The sequence below is a fragment of the Pinus tabuliformis genome, chromosome 4_1, assembly GCF_031772625.1.
Source record: "Pinus tabuliformis cultivar Carrire ecotype Pingquan chromosome 4_1, CPIR1, whole genome shotgun sequence".
Taxonomy (NCBI): domain Eukaryota; kingdom Viridiplantae; phylum Streptophyta; class Pinopsida; order Pinales; family Pinaceae; genus Pinus; species Pinus tabuliformis.
Window position 1 is genome coordinate 54,617,810 of NC_142303.1, and position 27,391 is coordinate 54,645,200.

Here is a 27,391-nt window from a genome sequence, read left to right on the forward strand (position 1 = left end):
CTTCTTCTAGAAGATTCACACCATATTTAATTAATACCCTTTAATTAACCAGATTTCCTAAGTTTAGACTTAGGGAACCATTTAAAAAAGTTAATTATTTTAATTAAATAATCTTTAGGTGGAATTTTCCCAAACAATTTTTAGGTATTGGAGAATGCATGTGTCTTAGCCTCTCTGCAAAGTCACGAGGCTAGAGCACATCCGATGCTACAGGAATCATCAAAATTACCCTCACTTTGCGCAATTTCGGCACTGAACTGTTTCTGAAAAGCAAGCCGTCCAAGTGGGTTTGCTTCAATCTAGTGATGCCTGCTGCAACTACTCCTTGAACTGACTGCTAGTCTAGCCGTCCTGCTTGCTGCTGGTTGGGAAAACGTTTCTCCGGCACTCTGGGACTTCTTCCTGACCTTTGGAACTGAAAACGTTTGCCCTCTTTAGCAAATCACACTGTTTTCTTTAGGCTCTGTGTTGCCTCTGCGCAGCCTCCTGGAGAAATCTCGGCCTCTCTGCAAATGTGCTCGCTAGATCTGGAAAACTTCCTTCAGCCTCACTGTCCTTGCCCCTCATTGTCTCTGTTTCCGCATTGAAGCTCGAACTTTCTGACAACTGATTGCTGCTACTCTGGAAAATCAAATTCTCTGAAGTGTCTTTGGTGTATTCTCCAAGTGTCCATTGACTTCTTTTTATAATCCTCTATTTGAGCACCAACAACCAAGATTAAAACTTAATCAAGGGCTAGGATCATCTTGAAGTCGACTTGTGTGAGTTTCTAGACTAATCACTTAATTAGTTCTGATTAGTTAACCAGTTTTCCTAAGTTTAAACTTAGGAAATATTAAAAAATAGGTTAATAATCTAATTAAGTCATTTTCAGGTGGAATTTCTAGAAATGATTTCTGGGTTTTAGAGATCTCATGCATTCTAGCCTCTCTACCAAATTTCATGGCTAGAACACATCCGATGCTACAAAAACTAACAATATATGTAATATGTATATTTTAATAAAGTCACTTTATGTTTTAAATGTGACTTTAGGGAGAAAAACTACAAAGTGCTTTTTATTATTAAAGTCACTTTATAATTTAATGTTGATTTTATGAGAGAAAAAGTGCACAAGGTACACAACATTAAAAAGTGACTAGGAGACTCATTAATTGAGGGGGACCACATGAGAGAGGGGGTCAAGTGGGGGATTTGATTTCATCCATCGATCTCATGGGATGAGACTTAATTTCAGTCCTTTGATCAATAGGGTTAGGTTTTCCCTCTCTAATGAGAGATAAAAAGGGAAAAGGAAGAGGAAGCTCATTTTATTATTCTCATGAACATTTGAGAAGAGGTGAAGAGGAGCTTGAGAGGAGGACAAATTTAGCTAAGGGAGAAAATCTACTGCAGAGAATATAAGAGCAACTACTACAGTTCGATCACCCTAGGAGGCTGAGTTTAAGCCTAGAAGGGAGCACAAATAACGAGGAGACAACCAGAGTTTTATTGTCATACAGTTTGAGGGTATAACTGTGGTTTGGTCAAGTTATATCTTTGGCAGGGCAAGCATACAGGTAGCATGAATTTACAGGAGTCTGTCTGCATGCATTTTTCTAGAGTCCTGTAGCTGTTAGCAACTTTTTCGAGCCAACAACAGAGAGTTAGTTTGCCCACACTTTAGAGAGGAGACACCTGTGAATGTCAGTGTGAATTTCAAGAGGATATAGCTGTATTAACCCTGGTTTTGAGGCAGAATATGTCTATCTATTGGTCCCAAATTTCTGTGTAAAAGTAGTCAGAGGCACGAAATTCCTGTGTAGAAGAAGCTGCCAGTGGTCTGTGATTTCAGGTGTAAAATAGCTGAACGTGGGACTGTGTCATTAGTTTAGAAGTTGAGCTGAAATGGACTTCAGTGACACTCTTCTCAAGGGAAGAGACAAGTATAAAGTTTAAAAAAAATTCTTGTTGTATTAATGACTATAAGAAATTTTTAGAGAAGCAAATAAATCCTCTTTAAGACTGGTTTTCCCCTTCTGGGTTTTTCCAAGGTCATTAGACCAAAAACACTATTCAAAAAAGTGTGCTTGCTTTTACTTTCTTACATATCAGCTAAAAAGAAGTGTAGTAGTAGCTCTAAAGTGTTTCAAATAAATTTGCATTAAAAGTTTTATATCTCCTAACTGTTTGGGGTGAGGGCATTAAACATACATGCAAATACTTAACTGTTTGGGGTGAGGGCATTAAACATACATGCAAATACTTTGAAACTGGGAGGGCTACCAACTTATAAAATTTCTACAAATCTTTGCTAAAATCCTTGCCTCTGATGCTTTCCTAGCTTCAACTGCGCCCTTGCTAAATACTGCAACTGGCTAAGTTGAACTGCTCAAATGCTTTTTGATGCTTTCTTCAAACCCTTTGATCTGCTCTTATAATCTCTCGTTGGAGTCTCAATGGCCATGATCACATCTCAACCAATGGTTAAGATCATTGTGGCTTTGTCAATTAACTTTTCAGGAAGTCTCTAGAGCAAAATCGAACTTCCTCAATTAATTCACTTTAATTAACCAATTTTCCTAAGTTTGGAACTATTTATTTATTGGTTAATTAATTTAATTGAGGTGTCTCCAAGTGTTTTCTCGCGAAACCTTTTATGGGTTTTGGAGATCTCGTGTTCGTTAGCCTCTTAGACATCATAGAGACTAAAACATCTATCCGCTGCTACCAAAAACTAACAACGATGCACTTACAACCGCCATCCATTTGGTACAATCACTTGTACATACATGCTTACATGCCTTCACATTTCTGTATATACGTTGATGTACAAGTCATCATTCTCTGTACAAATAAGGGAAGCATAAGATAAAAACAATAGAATTGTGTTACAAATAAGAACCTATTGGAACACCACCAATCTCAAATATATAGTCACGACCTTTAATTATTAAGGGTTATTTAAGTTTGATTAATTGGAGTTAATTTTTTTTTTTTATAAAGTTGAGCACATACATAAGGGAACAATAAAATATAGTATATGTTAGTTATACAATGAAAAAAGGTTATACCAAGAAAGGTTAAAATATTTCTAATTAGGGTCAAAGAGCTTACTATCAAAATAAATGTTCAATAAATTGACTAGAAGTGGAAAAAGAGCATTATAAAGAAGAAATAATATTAGAAGGATATATGCGTATGGAAAGAAAAATACCGACTAACCATTTTTATTGAAAGAAGATTTGAAGAAAAAGGAAAAAGATATAAAATAATTTCTGTAAGGTATTAGAAAAAGGGTTACAAGAATTTAATCTTAAAGTTCAAAATAATAAAGTATTATTATAAAAATAAAAAAAAGCAATATTTCAATTGATAAAAAAAGGCAAATTTTTATAAAGTATTAAGAATGGTTACAAAAGCGGTAAATTCTTTGGTATTAAGATAAAATGTATTTAAAAAGTTTGAAAATATTTAATTGCTTGAGGATCGAATATCATTTTTTGAAAATTAAAGAAGGAAGATTCTCTTATATTGGTTATTCAATTATATGTTGTGGATTATTTACTGTAAAGGGGAATATTCATGGAAAAGAGATTAATATCATTATCAATGTGAATGAGAGGAAAAATTGTTAAGAATTAACTAGAGCAAGACAAGACAAACAAGATGGCAGATCATCATCTGTAGATCTGAGATTAGATAAGAAGGGTGATTCTTTGAACTGACTTCAATCTCCAGCGACTTAAGTCAATAATGATTGTCAGACTTAGAACTGTTTACAAATTGCCAGGTTTCGATGACAGAGAATGGTTTTATTTCATTTCATTTTAATTATTTTACTTTGATGGTGAAACATTCCTTCCTTTGGCAGAGATGACACTCCTTTTTCTTAGAATTAAGAGAAACATTCTACTGCTGCAAGTCACTTTATGCTCCAATAAATACACCAGACTTATTTCAACTTGAATTAGTATGCTATACTGAAGCGTACTTCATCATAAATTTCAAAGATTATGCGAAGAGTGCATGGAACATTCTCCTCAATGATCTGTTATACAAAGTCAGATCTGCTATGCCAACGGTGCTGAGTGGAGACATGATCTGAGGCTGATGAGAGGCATTCAATCTCACATAGCCAGGGGTTTCTGTATCGAAACTTGACCAGTCCTTGGTTTCGCACAGCTTCCAGTGTTCACACACACAACGGCTTCTTCAATGTTGTTTATCACATATCACGCCCCTTCACTGGATGGCTCTGACAAATCTCACTGCCACTTTGATAACATCAACTTCTCATAACTTCATTAGCTCAGATCTAGCAGATTGTTGGTAGCACGTGAGATAGATGATTGGGAAGACGAGGAGATTTTGCGAATGGTATTGAAAGTAGAAACTTGTAGATTGGAAGCCTTGTGGAGGCTAAAAACTAGAGAAAACTCCAAATCTACTGCTGGTGATTCTGGATCTTCACATCCATTGCACATCCACAAATCTTGTAGCTTAGAAGTTAGGCTTCTTTTATATGTTGAGAAGAGCCACAATCCATTTGTTGATTTGGGGTAGCATCGGATGTGCTCCAGCCACAAAATTTGGTGGAGAGGTTGGGGCACATGAGATCTCCAATACCCAGAAAGGGTTTGGGTAGATTTTAAACAGATCAGGAGATATTAAAAGAATTAATATTTTTAATGGAGTCCCTAAGTCTAAACTTAGGGAAAATAAAATATTAATGTGTATTAATATGAATCTGTGTTAGAATGGTCCAAAAGAGATGGATCAAGCCAGATCTAATCTTAGCCGTTGATTAGGGACTTAATCTCGGCCGTTGAGATGTCAACAGGAAAAGTATAAGAGGAGGCTTGAGGGTCACTTGGACAAGACACCGGAGTGATCAGTCATTCTATTCTCTAGAGCGGGGTTTGCTAAGAGAGATAGAATCAGTGATCGGGAGAGAAACTGAGGGGCATTGAGTCTAGAGAAACAGAGAAGGCAGGGATTGTGCCGGGAGAGCAGCACAACAACCAAGGAGAGGGACGCAAAGCTAGCAAGGGCTCACGCAGGGCCATGCAGAGGTAGCCAAGTGCTGCGCAGAGCATCGGAGAGGCTAGCATGTCTAACGCAGAGGCCTAGAAAGCTGTCGCAGGGCCTCCTGTGGCTGACGCAGGCCAAGAAAGGCTGACGCAGGGCTAGCATGAGACAGAGAGTGACTGACGCAGTCCAGATTAGGCAGACGCTGGGGTTGCAGAGCAGTTTTGTGCTGAGGAGTTGCCGGAATGATTTTCCGGGGTTTCAGCTAGGAGATTTCTCTCAAAATGTGAGGTATAGCTGCTAAGGAAATTCTCTATTGGGTAGGCCAGTTTCGGCACCCAGATTGTACTCTGATATTGCTTAATAAGAAAACCCTCAGATAGCTGCATCGGTTTTCCCGCATTGGGTTTTTCCGGGGACATTGGTCCAAAAATAATGGTGTCATGTGGTGTGTTTGTTCTTGTTTCTTTTAGTTGCTGATTTGTAATATGTTGAGCATGCGCTGGGGTTTATTTTCAGTGTTTACTTTGTAAATAACTTGTTAAAGAAAAATAACAAGTAGGTAGGTACTAGGAATAAATCAGAAAAAGTGCATGAAGGGTTTCTAAACTAAGTAAACTTAGAAACTTCAAGACCATCAACACAAATTTTGAATCACTCATGGATCATTGCCATGGCTTCGTGTTCAACTTAACACTATTGAACTTCCCAAGCGTCAACTGCAAATTGCAAATCCTCCATGATATTCTATCATGGAATTACCAAGCCATTAAGACTAAAAAAGCTCTGATACCATGTTAAGAATTAACTAAAGCGAGACAAGACAAGCAACATAGTGGAAGAGGATTGAAGGTGATTTATTATATTGTATTGATCTCAATATTTTAATTTATAATACGTCATTTGACCTTCTAGATCTAGATCTAAATCACACTGACAACTCATCAGTGGATCATCATGACAACTCATCAAGATAAGAATTACAAGTGTATTCTCAGACTTTGTGATTGTTTGGGGACTCATAGTCTAGCAAAAACTACATTAATATAGATTTGGCAAATCAAGTATCAATTCCAAAGTGAAATATAAGTGGAAAGGAAGATATTTTTTGCAAGAAATATTATGAAATTAAAGACCCGTAAGTGACAATTGAAGATTATGAATAGTTTTTCAATTCAATGTTTCAACTATGTATAAAGAAGAGATTGATGTAATTCTTGGTATATCGTGGTTTGAAACATTGGGTACTTTCTTCTTAATCACAGAAAAATGTTTTAGACATTTCCTTACAAGAAGAAGAAGATGACACTTTAGGATACTGCACTGAATTTAGATTTGATACTACCTTCATCAAAAGACTTGAAAGATATATCGAAGTGATCTTGCTGGAAAATTTAAAGTCAACATCAAAGGTACAAAAAAAGTTAACGAAATGATCATGGATAAAAACAAGGAATTTCTTGCTTAAAAGATCATGTTAGAAATTATTTGCACAAGTCAAAAAATCTCTACAAAGCAGAGTTATCAAAGATTAGAACAAGAAAAGGAAAATATCAAGCAAGAGCTTGAGAACAATCTATTAGAACAAAATGAAGAAAATTCTTGCTTGAAAACCCTTAATCAAAAGTTGCTTGAAGAAATTAGAACATTATAAAATGATAAACTTGATTAACAAAACATTAAAAATAAAGTCGATGAATCAGAAGTTGAAGAACTTTCATGTCCTAGGAATCATAATCAAAATCTACTTACATAGATTAGGAAGCTTAAGAGTGATAAGAAGTCTTTGGAAGACAAGTTAAAACAACTTATCCATGAGAAAGCATCGAAATGTTCAGATAAAAAAATCCAAGTTGAAGAAAAGGGGACAAATATTGTTCCAGCTAATATCATGATTTAGAAAGATGTCAATGCAATTGAAGTAAAGACATACTCAGATATTGCAGTACAAATGATGGAAATTCCAAGTAAAGATCCAATGATCAACCAAGCAACGTTGGTGTGTGAAGAGAATCATATACCTAAAGTAAACCAAGAAAATGCTACAAGCATGATAAACCAAGAAAACAGTACATGCATGATAATGGAAAATCATATTAGAAGAACTCCTTATTGATATCCACATTATAAGAGTAGATACCTTAACCAATTAGTTTATCAATATCATTCGAAACAGAAACAACTGACTTATTTTCCGAAAAATATTGATGTCCATACAATTAAGTCTGATGACAACAATTGATCAAGGAAGTGCCATGCTCTACTAAAGATCGAATTAGGATGTTAGATCATTTTTTGGTTTGGCAATTTTGTTAGCACTCAGAAGTTTGTTAAAAAAAGTGTACCAAGGGCAAGTGTTTCCTAAGGCATGGGTTCTTGCCTAGGGAAATGTGTCCAACATGACCCCTTGACTTAATGCAGTTGAATCCCAAAAAATGATATCTAATATAATGTACTGCGAAAGACCCTCAATACTTATATGACCCCTTGAATTAACTTTATGAGAAATAAAGTTAAAATGACTTTATGAGCATTAAAATCATAAAGTGGTTTTTTGGTCTAATAAAAGGTGATGAGGGGATACTATGACTTTATGATTATTAAAGTCTAAGTGACTTAAGTGGGTCAATGAAAGATTATATCTCCACCCTTGATCTCAATGACTAAGACCAAATCTTAGCCATTGGATCTTAGGGTTTCCTTATGAGAAGACAAAAGGTCAAGCGAGGGGAAGCGACATCGATTTCATTCTTCATAAGTTTGGAGAAAATGAGAGAGCACAAGAGGAGCTGAGCTTAAGAGAAATAGAACAATTTGTACAACAGCTAAGAGAGGGCACAAATCTCAAGGAGATGGCATAAAAATCGAGGCAAGGTACAACATAAATTTTGAGTTGTTCAACATTTATTGGACAACAGGCATCATGAATTTTGAATGTTGGTACAACACATTTAATTCGTAGGTCGTACACCAGGTGGGCATGATTTTCAAGGCCCGACAATGCACGAATTTCAAGAGCACCACAACACAAATTTTGAGGGTCGTACAACACGAATTTCTGAGAAAGCTAGGAATGGTATCCAAGGCATCTTCATAGTTTTAAAACTTGGCTGGTTCAAATCAGAAATTGGCCAAATTGACTGGTCAACAAATCCTAGGATCGATTGGTCCAACTAACCTGATTTGTAGGTTGGTCAGGACTGCTTAGGTGCCAAATCGGCTGTGTTTTTACCAAACCAGCCAGTTTTTTACCAAACTGGCCAATCTGGCACCTAACTCGTTCGATTGACCGATTTCATCATAAACTGACTAGTACGGGTGCCACATAGATGGATGGGAAAATGGGGCCCATGGGTGGTTTTTGGGGTTTGTTTTGGGTGGTTTTTTGGGGGTTGTCCTCACACGTTTGATTTCTAGTGCTTGTGAGCATTTGAGAGCTTGGACAATACTGCAACAAGTTACAACATTGAGTTTTGGAGCAATGACAACAAGTTTGGAGGTTCATTGTCATCTTGGAGGAGTTCTTTAGTGGAGTTGGCATCTTTGGGAGGAGGCTTTATCAACTGGTTTTCATTTCTAGCCCTTCGGGTATGATTTTTCCCTAAAATTTTTTCAGATTTCATTGCTGTCTCTGTTTTTAATTTTTTTCCCCTATTTCAAGTTTCAACTTTCAAGTTAAAAACAAGGAAGAAGGATGTTAGTTGATCATAGGTTTGACATTTTTTTATTTTATTTGCAGATCTCTTTCCTTCCAAATCTGAAATTTCACCATCCATCATGGCCCCAAAAGCCAAATATGTTGCAGGAGTTCACTGTGATGTTGCTGATGGAAAAATGTTGTGCAAATATTGCAAGCACCCAATGGGAGGAGGGGATATTTTTAGGTTGAAACAACACTTGGCTGGTATAAGATGCCAAGTAACCCCCTTTGATGCACCAGATATGTTAAGAAATCAATGCTTTATAGGAATTAGGGTTTGATTCCTCTTTCTTCATAATTACTTGTGATTTATGTTGGCTTCTTTTACTTATTTGTTAGTTTATCTTTCATCAAGCAATTACCAAATTAAATGTATATGAAGACAATAAGAACAAGAATCACAAGATGTAGGCACTCAGCCAGGGCAAAACTCCTCTAGGGGAAAACCCAACCCAACAATTCCACTAGTAGATTCAAATCTAGATGAGACAATCCAAGACCCTTTAGTGTTGAAATTTCTAGTCTAACCCTTTAGAAATTTTATTTGTATTCTCTGGTTTATTTCTCCTACTTGTTAATTACGAACAAGTTATTTAAACATATAAATATCGAAATAAACACAATACAGTCTCAACCATCTACAGATCAACAACTGAAAGAAATAGCAAACACACAAGTGACACCGTTATTTTTGGACAACTTGTCCCCGGAAAAACCCAACTTGGGAAAATCGGTGCAACAATTCTGAGGGTTATTTTATTATGCAGTCTATCTGAGTACAACTGGGTGCCAAACCGGCTCACCCGATAGAGAAAATAATCCGGCAGTAATACCTCTCTATTCAGAAGCAGATATTTAGAAAATCTGCCCCACAAAACCCTCTCCGTTGCGTCAACTCTTTGAGGCTCTGCATAGCCTCTCTGGCTCTCTGCGTCACTCCAGCAGCCTCTACGTGGATGACGCAGGCTCTCCTGGCCTCTGCGCTGTCTTTGCTGGCCTCTGCGTGTCTCCCTCTGGCTTCTGCGTCTGCCTCTCTGCCTTTGCGTTGGTCTTCCGACACTATCTCTGCCTCTCTGCCTTTGCGCTAGTCTTCCGACACTATCTCTGCCTCTCTGTCTCGTAGTCACTGCCCCTCGCTGCAAACTGTCACTGATTCAACTTTTCTTAGCAAATCCCGCTCTAGAAAATCGAATAACTGATCACTCTGGTGTATTCTTGCACTTACCCTCAAGCCTCCTCTTATACATTTCTTGTTGGTCCTTCAACGGCCAAGATTACATCTCTAGTCAACGACTAAGATTAGATTTGGCTTAATCCATGTCATTTAGAACCTTCTAACCCAGCCCCGAGGGATAGCTCAAATGGTCGAGTTCCCGTTGATAGTACTCTCCCGGTTTGGGAGGTCACGGGTCAAATCTCCTCGACGCCCTCGGGGTTAGGCCTGAGGCCATGCTTCTCTACGTGGACGTAGCGGCTCACCTCCGGTGCCCCGTGAACCACATCGAAAAAAAAAAAAAAAAAAAAAAAAAAAAAGAACCTTCTAACCCAGTTTTTTATTAATACCCATTCATATTTATTTTTCCTAAGTTTAGACTTAGGAACTCCATTAAAAATTTTAATTATTTTAATATCTCCTAAACCGGGTAGAATCTGCCCAAACCATTTCTGGGTCTTGGAGATCTCATGTGCTTTAGCCTCTCCACCAATTTTCATGGCTAGAGCACATCCGATGCTACCTCAAATCAACATTTAGACCTAGAAAAAGACCTTCAGTCACCAAGTCAACCCTTCCTTCCATTAGAGGATCCCTGCCAAAGTATCCAAGTGTTAGCTTCTCAGATGCAACTTCAATCTAGAATTTCTGCCCCCAACTACAAAATTTCGGCCCCCAGCTTCAAAATTTCAGACGTGCAATAGGTTCAAAAATTTTAGCCCCAACTTCAGCCCAAAAACTTTGCCCGTGTGAGAGAGAGATGCCCAAGAACTCGATTTTTGTCTTCCCAGCTTCTTTTTTCTTTCTCCTGCAATTTTGCTCTTCTTTTCTCCCTCTTTCTCTTGTAGAGCGAACTTGTTGAGTGTGTGCTTTAAATGAGTTGAGCTTTCTTTATGTATAGCCTTTCTGATGGGTTGAATAGCCCTAATCCAGGCCGACTTCATGAGGATAGGGCCGACTTGGTGTGGAGGCAACAAATGATTCTTTTAACTCAAGAATAATTCTTTTTACATGATACAAAAGCCCAAGAAGGGTCTAATAAAAATGACAATGACTCTGTTGACTCAAGACACAACCTAGAAACCTTCAATGGAGGCTTTGACCTAAAAATCATTGACCCAAGCATGGAACCCATGCTTTAATAAGTCAATTTCTTTAACAATAAAATCTCTTTTGACAAATACAATTATGAAGATCGACACTAGTTACATTCTTCAACAAGATAAAGTGATAAGGCTTATTAGGAAAAAATACCTTGAAAATTTTGAGAAGTATCAAGAGGAAAAGGCTAAGGAAAAGGCTATACAAGATGAAATTGCAAGGAATAAGGAACTTGCAGAAGTTATGGCTAGGAGAGAAACAAGTGGGTATGATGTTTTTGATCTTGAAGACTCCTCTACCCCTCCCACCAATATCCATGACCCCTTCCATTATTTTCCTCCCCCTCTTGGGTCTTGTTACCGCCCAAACTAGCAGGGGATCCTATAGATAAACTACTAGGTCAAGGGGCAACAATGGAGCGATAGCCCAATGTCACCTCAACTAAGGCTCCTTGCTCTTTACAGACTGTCACCGATGGGAAGAGACCTAGTATAAGAGGAATCACAATGGCGAACGGATCAATGATCGGATAAGGAGTGATTGCTAAAGCCTATTCATAAGAGAGACTCAATTAAACTTGCTTGAGAAGCAAGGTGATGGGCTCTCTAAGAATGGTTATGAGAATACCTTGGCCTAGGGTTAGAGGATATGCCTTGACAAGGGGCTTCCTAGAGTTAAGGATCTTTATGGAGAAATGGGTTCTATGTATTCCTTGTGGAATTTGAGTTATAAAGTTGTGGGACCACAGAGAACCGAAGTGGACCCAAACTAGGTCGAGGGTATGGAGTTGATTGACCAAAGAGGGGCTTGACCTAATTAGGGAAGAGAATAGGATCAAAGAACTAATTTTCTTTTCAAATTTGAATGTAATAATCCAAGTGAGGACACCAACCCAAAATCAGTTTAGGGAGAGAAATGATCCTCGAGCTAGGGCTTGCGATATCTTGGGATTCCATTGTCAGATTGTGCTCAAATTTGGAGGACCCCTTGAGAAGACACCAATGCAGTTGTGGACCAATTTTCAAGGTGTTTGGATGGCTACAAAAGATTTTGTGTGATTCCCTAGGAGACCTTCTGGGGTTAGGCCTAGAATTGGGAAAAGTGAAGAAAAGAGAGGGAAATTTGACCACCAAAGGGATACGAGGATCAATGCCTTATTGCTTGGGCTTAATGGAGTCAAGATACACATAGATCGAGAATTTCATGTGCTAAGGAGCCCTAATTGATCTTTGCTAGCCTCTCCAAGGGAAACAACTAGGTCAATAGGGATTTATACTTCAAATTTGTCAAAGAGATGAAGTTTCAAGGTCTTTTAACCTAAGAGGTGCCTCTAGGAACATTCACCCACTCTGGTTATATTTGTATTTGTAAGTTGTTGCGTTCAAGTACAACACATGCATTAAATCACTTATTCAAGGTTCCCAGAAGAATTTCACATTTACTTTAACCCATACAAGAATAATGATAATCATAACATGCAGTAAACTAGTAAAATAACAAGAATAACATCAAAATTCAACTTACATGAGAGAGAGAGAGAGAGTATATCCATTCATCAACTTTGCATTAGAAAGAAGCTCCAAAAACAATAGCGAAATTTCAAACATCATAGTGCATCAAGAAAGCTTCAAAAGTTTACCCAACAAAAAGTGCGAAAATTTCTCTTAGAGATACTAATCCAATCCAAGTGATGATGATCAAAATGAATCATCTCACTTCTATTTATACACTCTCTAATGAATTCGGTTTAGCTAAATTGGCCTAATTGAGCACTTAAAATAAAATAATGTGCATAATAACAATACTTTTGGTGACAAGCCCACCAAATAGCTCAATAACATAATAAGAAGCCTCTTAAGAGGGTCGAATGATGAACAAAGTGAGTTGTTGGGCCTTTGAGGAGGCCTAATGAAGTCTAAGGGGTGCCATGATGAAGAACTGGACTCCAAACATAGTGGGCAAGGGGTTGGTCCTTTCTTTTCCAAGCAAGAACCTGTGGTGCTCCCAAGTGGGTGTAGGGGGGCACAAGGACATCCTCATGGGTCTCCAAGTGGATCGAAAATACCTGTAGACCATCTGTAAGGGCTAGGATGATGATATAAGTCCTCCCTCTGTAGCGGGAGACATTCTCTGGACTCTGGAACATCTGCCAAGTGAATGGTGCATGTATGGAGTTGATTGGGCATGGTGAACCAAAATGCGGAACATGAGCAATCAGCAAGTGGTGTTGGGGATCCATGAAGTACGCTCTGCTATGGTGGAGGCCCATGGCTCTCAACGCTCACCCTACAAGTGCTAATGTGGCCCTCTGGAGGGCTAGGACCCCGTATAGGGAGACCAAGCCCCAAATGAAGACCCACCTGTAATCCTGCATAAGATCTAATGCGTCACCTTGCCTTCTAATACAACAAATCATTAGAATAATCAAGTAAAAGCGCTTACAAGTCATGGAATCAATGGGGCACTTAATGGTGGCATGCCCTTCCATAGTGGGTTTTGGCATGTACAAGAGTCTCCAAGCTCAACAAGGGGTTAATCAAGGACCCTATTAGGTACATCCCTCAAATGGTAGGTGGCAAATGATATAGTAATGGAACAGAGTGGGGATCAGGGGATTCATCCAGACCACATGTCATGGTAAAAGGGTAGCTATAATAAGGGAAGCCCACACCTGGGTATGTGAGTGTAGGAGGGAGAAAGTCGTGGTACGTGAGTTACTCCGATCTTTGTTTTTCCACCCTTCTTCATATGCCTTTTGCCTCTGATTGGTTTTTCTTCATTACTACTCGGGGCTCTAGGGGATGAGAGCATGATTTGTAATATATGGCAGTGGATACCCCCTTAAGGCGGGACGGTTCATTGCCCACCAGGGGTTGGGACAATCATGGGTTCCTTAATGATGGAGGGGGCTCATCTAGGGCCCATAGGAACCAGGGTGATGGCCATGTATAAGGGGTAGAGCTCATGTTTGGCTTTTGCCCATGTGCTAAATTTGTATGTCCCGACCATATTTTGCATTTTGTGGTACATTTCTTGTTGATAGTGGTCAAATTATGTTTTTTCTTTTCTTTTTAGTTGCATCAACCTTAGGCATCGTTCCAAGGCCGACCCAAGGTGTGTACAAGGGGAGTGGGAGGCTAACCCTATGTGGACCCAGTGGACGCATGTGGACCCAAATGGGAAAAGAGATGAGTAGGGCTAAAATGAGTGGAAGGGGGGCGATGTATGTGGTGTCGGGAAGCGGGACCACACAACCAAAGTTGGGATTTTCCAAGTAGTGCCAAACCTAAAGCTAGTGGCCAGTAAAGGAGATCCCGTGGGACTAGGATACAAGGCTAACCATGAAATTGGGCAGTGAGTACAAACCTAGCCCACTCTTTCCACCGAATCCCCCCACCAATTCATGCCCAAAAGTGCCCGTGACAAGTAAGGAAAATTACTCAACTACACCAATGAAAAGCTAGCATACCTTCAGGGTTGGGAGGCGCACCTTCAAACATACAATCATAACAAGTGAGCGAGGGACCACATGGCTGGCTCAGGCGGCAGAGATAATGGCACATCGAGCTATCTGGTGGCTACAAAGGGGTTGCTGGCTGCCGACTAAGGACCATCTAGGAGAAAAAGTTTCTCCTATATACAGGTGGTGGGTAACAAGTCTCACTCTTAACTTCAAGGCCAATCCAAAGTTAAAAAAGGATGAAAATTAAGAGCTATTTCACACCTTCCTCCACCTCTCCATCTGTTACTGCTAGTGCCATTGCCTCCTGACCAAGTCTAAGTCAAGCCACCTTGGATGCTCATCGGAAAAAGCAACGCAAAGATGTTGCTTTTGAATACATTGCTAGATGGTGGTATGATGCAGATATCCCCTTAAATGCTACTTGCCCACCTTATACCAAGCTATGTGGGATGTTGCTTTCGTTGCAGGAAAGGGCTTCAAAGACCTTACTATGCATGACTTGAGGGGAGCTCTTTTGCAAGGAGAGGTTGCGTCCATTAGATAATATTTGATGGAGTTTAAAGAGTCTTGGACCAAAAAAGGTTGTCCCATCATGTCAGATGGATGGACTGATGGAAAAAATCACACTATCATAAATTTCCTTGTCTCTTGCCCTCAAGGAACCATGTTTTTGAGATCAGTTGATGCCAACCTATTATTTGAGCTTTTGGATGAGATGGTTACAACCATGGGGGAGCATAATGCTGTGTAGGTCATCACTGATATTGCCTCAAACTATATTCTTGCTGGAAAGCTGCTAGAGGCCAAATATAGGACCATATTTTGGTCCCATGTGTTGCACATTGCATAGACCTCATGCTTGAGGACATAGGAAAAGTGGAGTGTATCACAAAATATATCTACAACCACTCATGGGTATTTGGCCTAATGAAGAAAAACATTGTAGGCAACTCACTTCCTCACATTGCAATCTCTGACTGCCCAACAATAGAACTTGTAGAAAATGTTTTCCAGTGATGATTGGAATCATCTTGGTGGGCTCGAAGAGTAGATGGAAATGACACCAAAAATAAAGTTTTTGACAATACTTTTTGGAAAAAAGTAGTAGAGCTTGTGAAAGTTGGTGAACCCCTTGTTAAGGTGTTACGGTTGGTGGATGGAAAAAAATTGGCCATGGGCTACATCTATGAGGCTATGGATTAGGAAAGGACCAGATACAAGCAACCTACAAGGATAGAGTAGGTAAATATGGGCCAGGTAGATCTGCCTGGTACAAATATTCTGTGGACGTAGTGGTCACCGATCTCTGAGGTCCGCGAACCACATATAATAATAATAATAATAATAACTTTTAATTGATGAAAGGACATATGAAAGGACCTGTCCCAACTAAAAGACGTGGCTCTTAATAAAAGGGCATAACCACCTATTATTATAATGGGATCCTCATTTGTAATATCGTATCGTTTTACTCATACAATTTATATATTTACTATTTTTATGGATATCTTTATATTCCAAGTCTTTTGGATATTTTATTCATCTGCCAGCTTTAGTTGTCCCACGTTTTTCTGTTGGCGGAGACTTTAAAGTTTATGCCTAAGGTGATAGTTTAAGTGGTAACAGGCCTCACTGAACTGGTAACTGAGCTAGTGATAAGGCTATCTCCAAAGTCTATGCTGCCACTGGTCATTCATTATTATTCACTGTTATCAGAAACTGCCTTGTTGCACAATTTATCAGCAACAGTATTTTCAAATGGCATTGGAATAAAACAAGAGGATGATACTCTATAATTACAATTTGCCTAATTTGTATTCGAATTACCTGGACAATCTAGTTGTGTGTTTGCTTAATCCCACCATCTTCCCAAGTTCTGACCTCTACTGGCATAGTGCTGTTCTGTCTTATCCCTATGTCAGGCTGAGTCAGTAGTTTTAATGTGGCAGCATATTGCCAAAAATCCAAAGAGGAACACATTACAATAGGATGGACAATTTTCTTTAACCTCACATACATTTCTTCACCATCTCTATTACTGCATGTCATCAGATCACAGAATTTTCTTCTACGACTCTCACTATAGGAACATTCCTCTCCTGTTCAATCAGTTGGTCTCGGGAGATACCTTGCAGAACCTAAGGTTGATCTTGTTGTACATTTCTCATATTTGAAATAGTTGTGATTGTCTTGTTTTTTAGAGATGGTTGGTCTTGGAGGTTTCAACTTTCAATATCTATGCTTAATATTATGACCATTTTGAGATAAACTATATTGAAAGAAATGTTCTAATTACCCTTATAAATCGGCCAGCGGTAAATGGCCCTTAGTTGTTTACGGTCTAGGCACCAGTCCCAAACTGGCTAAAGAAGGGCCTGCATTGTTTACCATATAGAACCCCACCCAATGTCCTAAGTCTTTTTTGCTGTTCATATCATGCCCCAAGGATTATTCTCAAGTTATTTAAATACCATTATGATATGCTTTTCCATTTCTTCAAAAAATGATTTGATTCGACTGACTGCAATGCGTGAAGTTGCTGTTCACTCCCAACAAGTGTAATCTGTATTTTCTAGTATTAAAAGTATAAATAGTGGCACACAGATTCTCTTGGACATAATTATTCCATTGAACTGTTTTTACTATATTTGCAGGCTCTTTTACATGCTTGTGTTGCATGTTCATTGAAATTGTCTGTAGAATGGGTTGCAGCTTCCGATCTTGAAGATGAAGCTGCAAAAGAGGTTTGGAATTGGTGGACACTGAATAATGCACCTTGATTTTTGTGTCAAATTTATTGTGGCGCTGTAAAAAAATTACTTTTCTATTGGTCATTGCCTTACTTTACCTTCTTCTCATGCAGAGACCAGACGTTCATGCTTCTGCATGGAAGGTTCTGAAGGTAAGCTGTTATTGGAATGAAATATCTTTCTCATCTTTTGTGTGTATTTCTTTCGTGTTCTGAGGGTATTTGCAGTTAATCTAGTTATAAGATCCATTATTGGGTTCAATAAATATACTGGAAGTGTTCATATTGAACTTTTAATATTGAAAGTCTTGTACCAGCTTTGCTGATCTGGAGATTCAATTGAAATATAGAATCCCTATTGAAGCTTCTGCCAGCTCCCCACGAAATAATAGAGGCAGCCTCTGTAATGGTGTTCAAGGCTGCATTTTCTCCTGCAATTTTCCTGATTTGTACTTGGCAACCAATCTGGCTTCTCTGTTGATTGAAGATTAGAATCATTACCTTTGGTTTTTGTGGCAAGATTTTGATTTGGAAATGTATTTTGAAGAAAGTATTAGAATATTTCTATCTAGTATTTAATGCTCATTCTTTTAGCTGTTGCTATTTTTATTCTTTTAAGCAGTTTCTTAAGATGAAACTGATTGTTTCCATATTCTACATAGAAACCTGATGTTTCTATTATTGTAAATATCTCTGTATTATCATTGAGCTGTTTGCTCATTCCTAATTAATTCATTCAATATTCTTTTATGGTATCAGAGCACAGGGATTTTTTTTGAAATAATTTTTCATAGTTTGAAAAATTCAGTAGTTCATTTCGAAACTGCTCTCAGGGTCTGTAGATTTCTTGATTAGCTATCCTCTTCGTATCCTAATCTCTTGAGTTCCTTCATTCCTTTCTAAGGTCGAGCCCTCTGTAAGCCAGGTAGCCTTCACTGAGTCTTAGCCTCGGCTTTGCTCACTGTGATAAAAGCTTACAGTCGTCAATCTCGATACAGAAAGGGATTCTTCTCCTGCATTGTCATTTTATGAGGAATTAACTTTGTGGCGGAATCGTGAAATTGCCTTGAAATTAAAATCCGGCATTTCGAATCCGGGGGCAGCAGTCTATTTGTCGGCGAGTTGATCAGTTTATTTGTTTGAAGATCTGTTGTCTCATCGTGGCACTTGAAGCCTAGCCACTCTCGAAATTTGCCACCGGAACCCTTCCCTTTTCACTGAGAATATCAGTGTTCGCTGCTCAGCTGAGGATTTGCTTTGCCACACGGGAACGTGGCAACACAGTTTACACGCCCGACGCCCACACAGTCTTCGCTACACGGGAATCGCACGCCCGAATCATATCAAAGTTAACGCCCGACGCCCACACAGTCTTCGCTACACGGGAATCGCACGTCCGAATCATATCAAAGTTACGGCATTAAAAATATCACGCATTTTCCAGGCATTTTCCAGTGACGATATTTTCAAGTGACGGCATTTTCCAGATTCACGTGTTTGCTTAGCGATTTGATTAAAGTTTATTGTGATTTTCTTTTGAAGCGGTGGGACCAGAACAGCGTATATATAATCGTGGACAGCTTCAGTCTACATATTTTTTTCTCTCTCTCTTCAAATCAGCTTTAATTTTATGAAGATACAGATCTGAGTTTTTGTGCAAGACTATTTCTTTCAAAGTAGAATTTGTTAAGGTTTGGTACAGTCATCTTGAAAGAGGAATTTTAAGCAGGGAGCTACATTTTTTTGTGTGTCAAAATTCTGTATTTGGGAAAATGGCCACGCTCACCAATCTGATGTTAGAAGGAAATCAACGCTTTAATGGCAACAACTATAACATTTGGAAACAAAGAATGCTGACCATTTTTGAATACAGGCGTCTTGATCAGCTCATTTTGGGCAAAGAGCCTCGTCCCGGTACAGCTGGTACCGATCAAGATAAATTTGATGATCGAAATCGAGAGGCTGTTATGCTTCTCAAGCTCTCTGTCGCTGATGATCAGTTACCACAGATTCCTTCTGGCAAGACCGCTGCCGAAATCTGGCAACAGTTGAAAGAACTGCACGAGACATCTGACAAAAGCAGAGCATTTTTTCTCAAAAATCAGTTGTTCTCCATCATGATGGATGAACATATGTCTTTACAGGAACATCTCAACAAAATTAAAGACATTCGAGATCAGCTTGAAGCCATTGGTCGGACCATGGAAGAAGAAGATATGGTAGTCATTACTCTGAAAAGTCTACCGAAATCTTATGAACACTTCATAGAAACACTCAACATTACAACCACAAATGTTGATCTGAAGTTTCCAGATTTATGTACCAAACTTCTGCAGCAGGATCGGTGGAAACAACAGTTTGGTAGTGGTGCGTCATCAGTGTCCTCGGAAAATGCATTTGCTGCAAAATACCAGTCCTCTCAGTTCTTTCAGCAGAAAGGCTCTTCTCAGCCTTTTGATCCTGCTAGGAAGAAAAGTGTGCAGTGTAATTACTGTCACAGGTTCGGTCACATGAAGAAAGATTGCCGACAGAGGATTGCTTCTGAACAGAAGAAACAGGGAGGGCCACATTAGACAGCAAATGTTGCAGAACATTCCGAGCAGACAGAGTCTGCCTTTTACGCCTTTATGGCTAAAAGGTCTTCAGAACATGTTCCTTCCTCTGCATGGTACATTGATTCTGGTGCATCACGCCACTTCTCTCACAAGCGTGACTGGTTCATTGACTTCTCACCTTTCAGTGATTCCGTGGTATTTGGTGGAGGTGAAAAGTACACTGTAGCTGGCAGGGGTACAGTTCAAATTCAGTCTGGTGGACGCACGCTCATATTTATGAATGTATACTATGTTCCTGGTATGGAGATTAATCTGCTATCTGTCAGCCAGATTATGAGGAATTCTCCTCAGCTCGATGTTGTGTTCAGTGCACACAAGTGCTCCATCATTGACAGGGAGACCAGTCTAACAGTTGCTGTTGGCCTAGAGGACCATGGTCTATACAGGCTACTTGACACCGGTGACTTTCCAGAAGTGGCTCTAGCAGCACGTGTCTCTCCCATCAGCACTCTATGGCATCAGCGATATGGGCATCTAAATATGCAGTATCTCTCTTAGCTCTCTCGGGAGAGACTTGTGTCAGGATTACCTGATATTCAGACTCAGCAGTTGGAGGTATGCAGTGCCTGTCAAGCGGGAAAGCAACATCGGTCTTCATTCAAAAGTGGAGAATCTTGGCGCGCATCTAAGGTACTTCAGTTACTTCATGCTGACATTTGTGGTCCTATGAATACAGCTTCTATCACTGCTTGCAAATATTTTTTACTTATTGTAGATGACTTCAGTAGAAAGATGTGGGTGTATTTTTAAAAAAATAAATCTGACACTCTGAGTATCTTTCAGAAGTTTAAAACCTTAGTTGAAAAAGAATCTGGGTGTAATATCATGACCCTTAGAACCGACAATGGGGGGGAATTTTGTTCCTCAGCTTTTGCCAATTTCTGTGATATTCATGGCATCAAACGTCAATTAACCACACCTTACACTCCCCAGCAGAACAGTATTGTCGAACGTCGCAACCGCACGGTTGTTGAAATGGCTCGTTCCATGTTACAACACAGGAGTGTTCCAAACAAATTCTGGGCTGAAGCAGTATTTACTGCTGTTTACCTTCTTAACCGATCACCTACTCAGGCTGTTAAAGGGAAGACTCCTGAAGAAGTTTGGTCTGGTCGTAAGCCTAAGATCAGTCACCTCAAAGTTTTTGGCTCAGTTGCATATGTTTGGATTCCACCTGCTAAGCGCTCTAAGTTGGATTCCAAAAGCCAGAAACTCATGATGACAGGTTACAGTGATCATCACAAGGCCTATAGGCTGATAGATATAGCCACTGGTCGTCTTAGCTTCAATCGAGATGTAGTATTTGATGAAGACAGAGGATTCTTTCAGTCTTCTTCTTCTGAGCAGCGTTCTGAGGATCAGCCTCACAGTGTTCTTCTTCCGGGTCGGTCCACCTGATGGGAGGGATGATGCAGCATCAATATTTGATAATACTCTATCTGAGCTTCCTCCAGAAAATAACCCTCCCCTTGCTACCCCTATTGCTCTTGAGTCTTCTCCACCTCCTCCTGATATTGGTTCTTCTACTCTTCGGCCTAAATGGTGGGCTAAAACCATTGGTGATCTCCGGGATGATGAGCTGCTTGAAGGTAGAACTTCTAGACATAAGAACAGACAACAGTCTACAGTCAATTTCGCTCTTATGGCTAACTTACACAGTATTTTTGAGCCTCAAACCTATTCAGAGGCTAAGGGTACATCTGAGTGGGAACAGGCTATGGAAGCCGAATTCCAGAGTCTTCAGAAGAATCACACCTGGACACTTTCTGATCTTCCTGTCGAAAAAAAGCCCATAGGCTGCAAATGGGTGTATAAAGTGAAATACAAAGCTGATGGAACCATAGACAAGTATAAAGCTCGCCTTGTGGCTCGAGGGTTCTCACAGAAGGAAGGCATCGACTATGAGGAGACTTTTGCTCCTACAGCCAAGATGAGTACCATAAGGCTTGTCCTTGCTCTAGCAGCTCAGTTCAATTGGAAAGTTCATCAGATGGATGTAAAGAGTGCTTTCCTAAATGGTGATCTCCAAGAAGAAGTCTACATGACGCAGCCTCCAGGATTCAAGGTTGCTGGTCAAGAACAAAAAGTGTGTCGGTTAGCTAAAGCAATCTATGGATTGAAACAAGCTCCTCGGGCTTGGTACATGAAAATTGATCAGTACCTGACAGATCAGGGTTTTCAGCGGAGTCCATCTGATGCAAACCTGTATATCAAGCATACTGGTGGTGATATCTTGTTTGTGGTTGTCTATGTGGATGACCTTATCATTACTGGCAGCTCTGCACATTTGATCCATGGGATCAAACAAGATCTATGCAGAACTTTTGAGATGACAGACTTGGGACTTCTTCATTACTGCCTGGGGGTTGAAGTTTGGCAGACTGAAAATCAGATCTTTCTCTCTCAGTCCAAGTATGCCAAAAATCTTGTGGAAAGGTTCAGAATGCAGGATTGCAAACCGGCCACGACTCCTATGGAACCAGGGCTCAAACTTTCAGCACAGTCACCCTCTCCCCTTGTGGATGAAACTTTATTCAGGCAATTAGTGGGCAGTCTCATCTATCTTACTGCTACCAGACCTGACATCAGTTTTGCAGTAAGCTACATTTCCCGCTTCATGTCAGCTCCTAAAGCTGATCATTGGATAGCAGCAAAGCGGGTGCTACGATATGTGCGTGGTACTTCTGATTATGGCCTCTTATATACTCGCAGTTCAAATCCTATTCTCAGTGGCTACACTGACTCTGACTGGGCCGGTTCAGTTGATGACCGTAAATCTACAGCTGGGTATGTGTTTAGTCTAGGATCTGGTGCTGTTACTTGGACTAGTAAGAAGCAACAGGCAGTGGCTCTCTCCTCAATAGAAGCTGAGTATCGGGGAGCAGTTAAGGCATCCTGTGAGGCAGTTTGGCTTCGACGTATGCTTGCAGATATGCATGTTTTCTAGACAGGGCCTACTCCTTCGTTCTGTGATAATCAGGGAGTGCTCAAACTTGCCAAGAATCCAGTCTTTCATGAACGAACAAAGCATGTGGAAACTCATTGCCACTACATTCGCCAGCTGGTTGAAGACGGCTCAGTTCAGTTGCAATATGTTCCCACAACAGAGCAGCCCGCCGACATTTTCACCAAGCCTCTTGGTCCTGATAAATTTGTAAAATTCCGAGGGTCTATTGGTGTTGTAAATAGATTGAGCATTAAGGGAGGGTATTAGAATATTTCTATTTAGTATTTAATGCTCATTCTTTTAGCTGTTGCTATTTTTATTCTTTTAAGCAGTTTCTTAAGATGAAACTGATTGTTTCCATATTCTACATAGAAACCTGATGTTTCTATTATTGTAAATATCTCTGTATTATCATTGAGCTGTTTGCTCATTCCTAATTAATTCATTCAATATTCTTTTAGAAAGGTTAAATTTTCCGCAGCCACAATGAGCCAAAACTAGAGTCAAGATTTATGTTGTTGGATTCCTCACTTCTGATATCCCGATCCCAGTCTCTAAGGTCCAATTTTTGTTCCCAAGGCATGCATGCCAATGATTTCTCAGGCCTCTTCTCCATAGTTGTGGTCAGGATTTTTCTGAGAAGCATTATGCTTTATTTTACCTAAGATTACATTTGATTGCTCTCAAGACATGATTTCTTTCTCCGGGTTCTTATCGGATTTTGGAATCATGAGAAAACATAATATCATTTCCCGTGATTTTTTCAGGAAACAGTTGGTACTTATAAAATTATAAGAGAACCTTGGATACTGATCTGAACAGAAGCTAACACCAATTTGGAGTTACTGAGGGCTGTGTCAATTTTGTGACTTTTTGAGGTGGCAATATTCTGATTTTTCTATTTTGTAATGCTGCAAGCTGCCTCCTCATATTCCTCTACCAGCAGACTAAATTGATCATCACTCAAGAGAGAGAGAGAGCCAGAGACATAGGCCAAGATATGTTGCTAAAGATAACCTTGAATTATTGAGGGCTGTGAGCTGCAAGACCTGCAAGGGTTCTCTTCATCTCCAAATACTTTGGCACAGTTTCGTCTTCTTATAACTATTAAAAGTCAACTACTTGCTTACATGTTTTCTTCTGCATGTTAAAGATGTAACAGCCGAGGTGGAGGACCAGTAGCAATGAACTTTAGGTGCTTACTGTAACAGTGAGCATAGGAGGCAACTTTAACACTCTCTTGTTAAGATATAGTCTGCAAATGTAGGATATGATTTATTGTGTATAATCAAATGTAATACAATAGTTGTTTGACAAGTAGGCATATGAGGTGTCAAGCTAGGAAGTTGAAAAGTTACAAAGGTGAAAGGTCAAGAAGTTGAAATGAAAGGTCATTTCAACCTTTAAAAGTGTGTATACCCCTATAGAGATGAGAAAATTATAACTGTCTCTATTAATCTTATCATCTTTCTCCTTTTTCTGTTGAAGTTTCTAAGTTTACTTAGTTTAGAAACCCTTCATGCACTTTTTCTGATTTATTCCTACCTACTTCTTATTTTTGTTTAAGAAGTTATTTACAAAGTAAATACTGAAAATAAACACTAGTGCATGCTCAACATATTACAGATCAACAACTAAAAGAAACAAGAACAAACACACTACATGACACCATTATATTTGGACCAATGTCCTCGGAAAAAACCCAATGCAGGAAAACCGGTGCAGCTATTTGAGGGTTTTCTTATTAAGCAATATCAAAGTACAATCTGGGTGCCGAAACTGGCCTACCCAACAGAGAATTTCCTTAGCAGCTATACCTCACAGTTTGAGAGAAATCTCCTGGCTGAAACCCTGGAAAACCCTTCCGGCAGTTTCTCAGCACAAAACTGCTCTGCAACCCCAGCGTCTGCCCAATTTGGACTGCGTCAACCCCTCTCTGTCTCACTCTGGCCCTGCGTCAGCCTTTCTTGGCCTGCGGCAGCCCCAGGAGGCCCTGCGTCAGCTTTCTGGGCCTCTACGCAGACATGCTGGCCTCTCTGGTGCTCTGCGCAACACTTGGCTGCCTCTGCGTGGCCCTATGTGAGCCCTTGCTAGCTCTGTGTCACTCTCCTTGGCTGCTGCGCTGCTCTCCCGACACAATCTTTGCCTTCTCTGTTTCTCTGTACTCAATGCCCCTCAGCTGCTCTCTCGATCACTGATTCTATCTCTCTTAGCAAACCCCGCTCTAGAGAATAGAATGACTGATCATCTGGTGTCCTCTCCAAGTGACCCTCAAGCCTCCTCTTATACTTTTCCTGTTGACATCTCAACGACTGAGATTAAGTCCCTAATCAACGGCTAAGATTAGATCTGGCTTGATCCATGTCTTTTGGACCATTCTAACACAGATTCATATTAATACACATTAATATTTTATTTTCCCTAAGTTTAGACTTAGGGACTCCATAAAATATTAATTAAACTTAGGGACTCCATTAAAAATATTAATTATTTTAATATCTCCTGATCTGTTTAGAATCTGCCCAAACCCTTTCTGGGTATTGGAGATCTCATGTGCCCTAACCTCTCCACCAAATTTCATGGCTAGAGCACATCCGATGCTACCCCAAATCAACACTCCCTCTTAGCGAGGACTGTGCTCTAGCAATACTCCTCACTGAGTATTACTCTGATCATCTGGCATCGGTACCTGTGCTGATGCTAGGCCTTCCTGCCCAACATCCTCTGCATTGCTGCATCCTGTACTGCTGCCCATGGTTCTGCCACTGCCATTGCTGCATCTGTATGACAGCTCCCTCTGCATTCATGCTGTTGCTGGTCCTTTCTCCTAGCACTGCATCTGCACTGCACCTCCTCTCATCATGCTGCCCATTGCTGCACTGCAACTCAGTGACTGAGAAGTAAGTAATTGATCTCCCAACCGACCTCCCTGTTGGGCTAGAAACACCCACTGATGCTGAAGATCCCTCTGTCGCTGACAAGTGCTCCCTATCTCTAACCTCTACGCTGCTGCAACAACTCCCTACATCTTACACCGTTGCACACCTCGCTGTGCCTTCCTGCATTGGTGCAACACTCCTGTGCTTCTCGCACTGTTGCAGCTTGCTAGCTCTGCGTTGTCTCGGGACTCATCTGGTTCTCGAGCAACATTCTTCTTTGCACATAAGTATGCTGGTACAGGGTTCTTGAGAGCCTCCCATATCTCAACTGTCGTTCCCTTCTCGGCTATATGTGGTACCACATGATCCTTGACCCCGTCAAGGATAATGCACTTGGCCCTCGCCATCGCCTCTTCGTACTTGTCGTTATCATTGGGGTCGACTGGGATAGCTATAACCTTCAAGGCGAAGTTCTTGACACGATTCCTGTCAAGCACTAATAAAATTCTGGCCTTCCAGACTGCGAAGTTCGATGCTCCGTCCAGTGTATCCTGGTCTCTTACCCTGTGTAGTGCCATGATGCTCCTCTACTTATCTCTTGGAAGTTCTCTGTTCGACTCCTCTAAGTCTCTACTCCTCGTCTAGAAGTTCTCTTCTGGACTCCCTCTGAGTGTTGATTTCCCTCCTGGAAATCCTTCTGCCGCTTGTCGAGATGCCCCCTACTCTGATCGTCTTGTGCAACTGCACTGTTGATCCAGGTTCCTCTGTTAGAAACCCTCGGTAACAACTCCTCTGGCCCTGCTCTGTCAGGTATTGTTCTGACTACAGTGTGTCACCAGCTCCACTCTGCAATATTTTTGCAGCCTTCTAGACTCAAGCAACTGCCTCTCTGTGAACTGCATCAACCCCTCTTTGCCCCACGCTAGCTCTGCGTCACCCCAGATGGGTCTGCGTCAGCCCTCTGACCCTCTGCGTCAGCAACGCTGGCCTCTTTGAGGCTCTGCGCAATTCCCGACTTCTTCTGCGTGGCTCTGCGTCACACTTCTTGGCTTTTGCGCTATTAGAAATAGCTTCTGTCACCTCGGGACAACTGTTTTCTGCTGCTATTGCTCTACTCGGCTGATGTCTTTTACTCCTCCTGTGATTTGCAATCACACTCTGATACCATGTTGAAGTTTCTAAGTTTACTTAGTTTAGAAACCTTCATGCACTTTTTCTGATTTATTCCTACCTACTTGTTATTTTCCTTTAACAAGTTATTTACAAAGTAAATACTAAAAATAAACACTAGTGCATGCTTAACATATTACAGATTAGCAACTAAAAGAAACAAGAACAATCACACCACATGACACCATTATTTTTGGACCAACGTCCCCGGAAAAACCCAATGCGGGAAAACTGGTGCAGCTATCTGAGGGTTTTCTTATTAAGCAATATCAGAGTACAATCTGGGTGCCGAAACTGGCCTACCCAACAGAGAATTTCCTTAGCAGCTATACCTCACAGTTTGAGAGAAATCTCCTGGCTGAAACCTCGGAAAACCCTTCTGGCAGTCCTTCAGCACAAAACTGCTCTGCAACCCCAGCGTTTGCCCAATCTGGACTACGTCAGCCCCTCTTTCTCTCACGCTGGCCCTGCGTTAGCCCCAGGAGGCCCTGCTTCAGCTTTCTGGGCCTCTGCGCAGACATGCTGGACTCTCTGGTTCTCTGCG

At 40.4% G+C, this 27,391-nt stretch overlaps 1 protein-coding gene across 1 annotated transcript in view; it reads left to right on the top strand.

The window, feature by feature from the left end:
- LOC149174121 (uncharacterized) overlaps nt 1–27,391 on the top strand; it is a 193,035-nt gene that overhangs the window by 90,422 nt on the left and 75,222 nt on the right. Inside the window, exons 14-15 of the mRNA XM_089419184.1 lie at nt 17,142–17,231; nt 17,351–17,389. Of these exons, the coding sequence (XP_089275310.1) occupies nt 17,142–17,231; nt 17,351–17,389 (129 nt within the window). The remainder of the gene's footprint in view (nt 1–17,141; nt 17,232–17,350; nt 17,390–27,391) is intronic.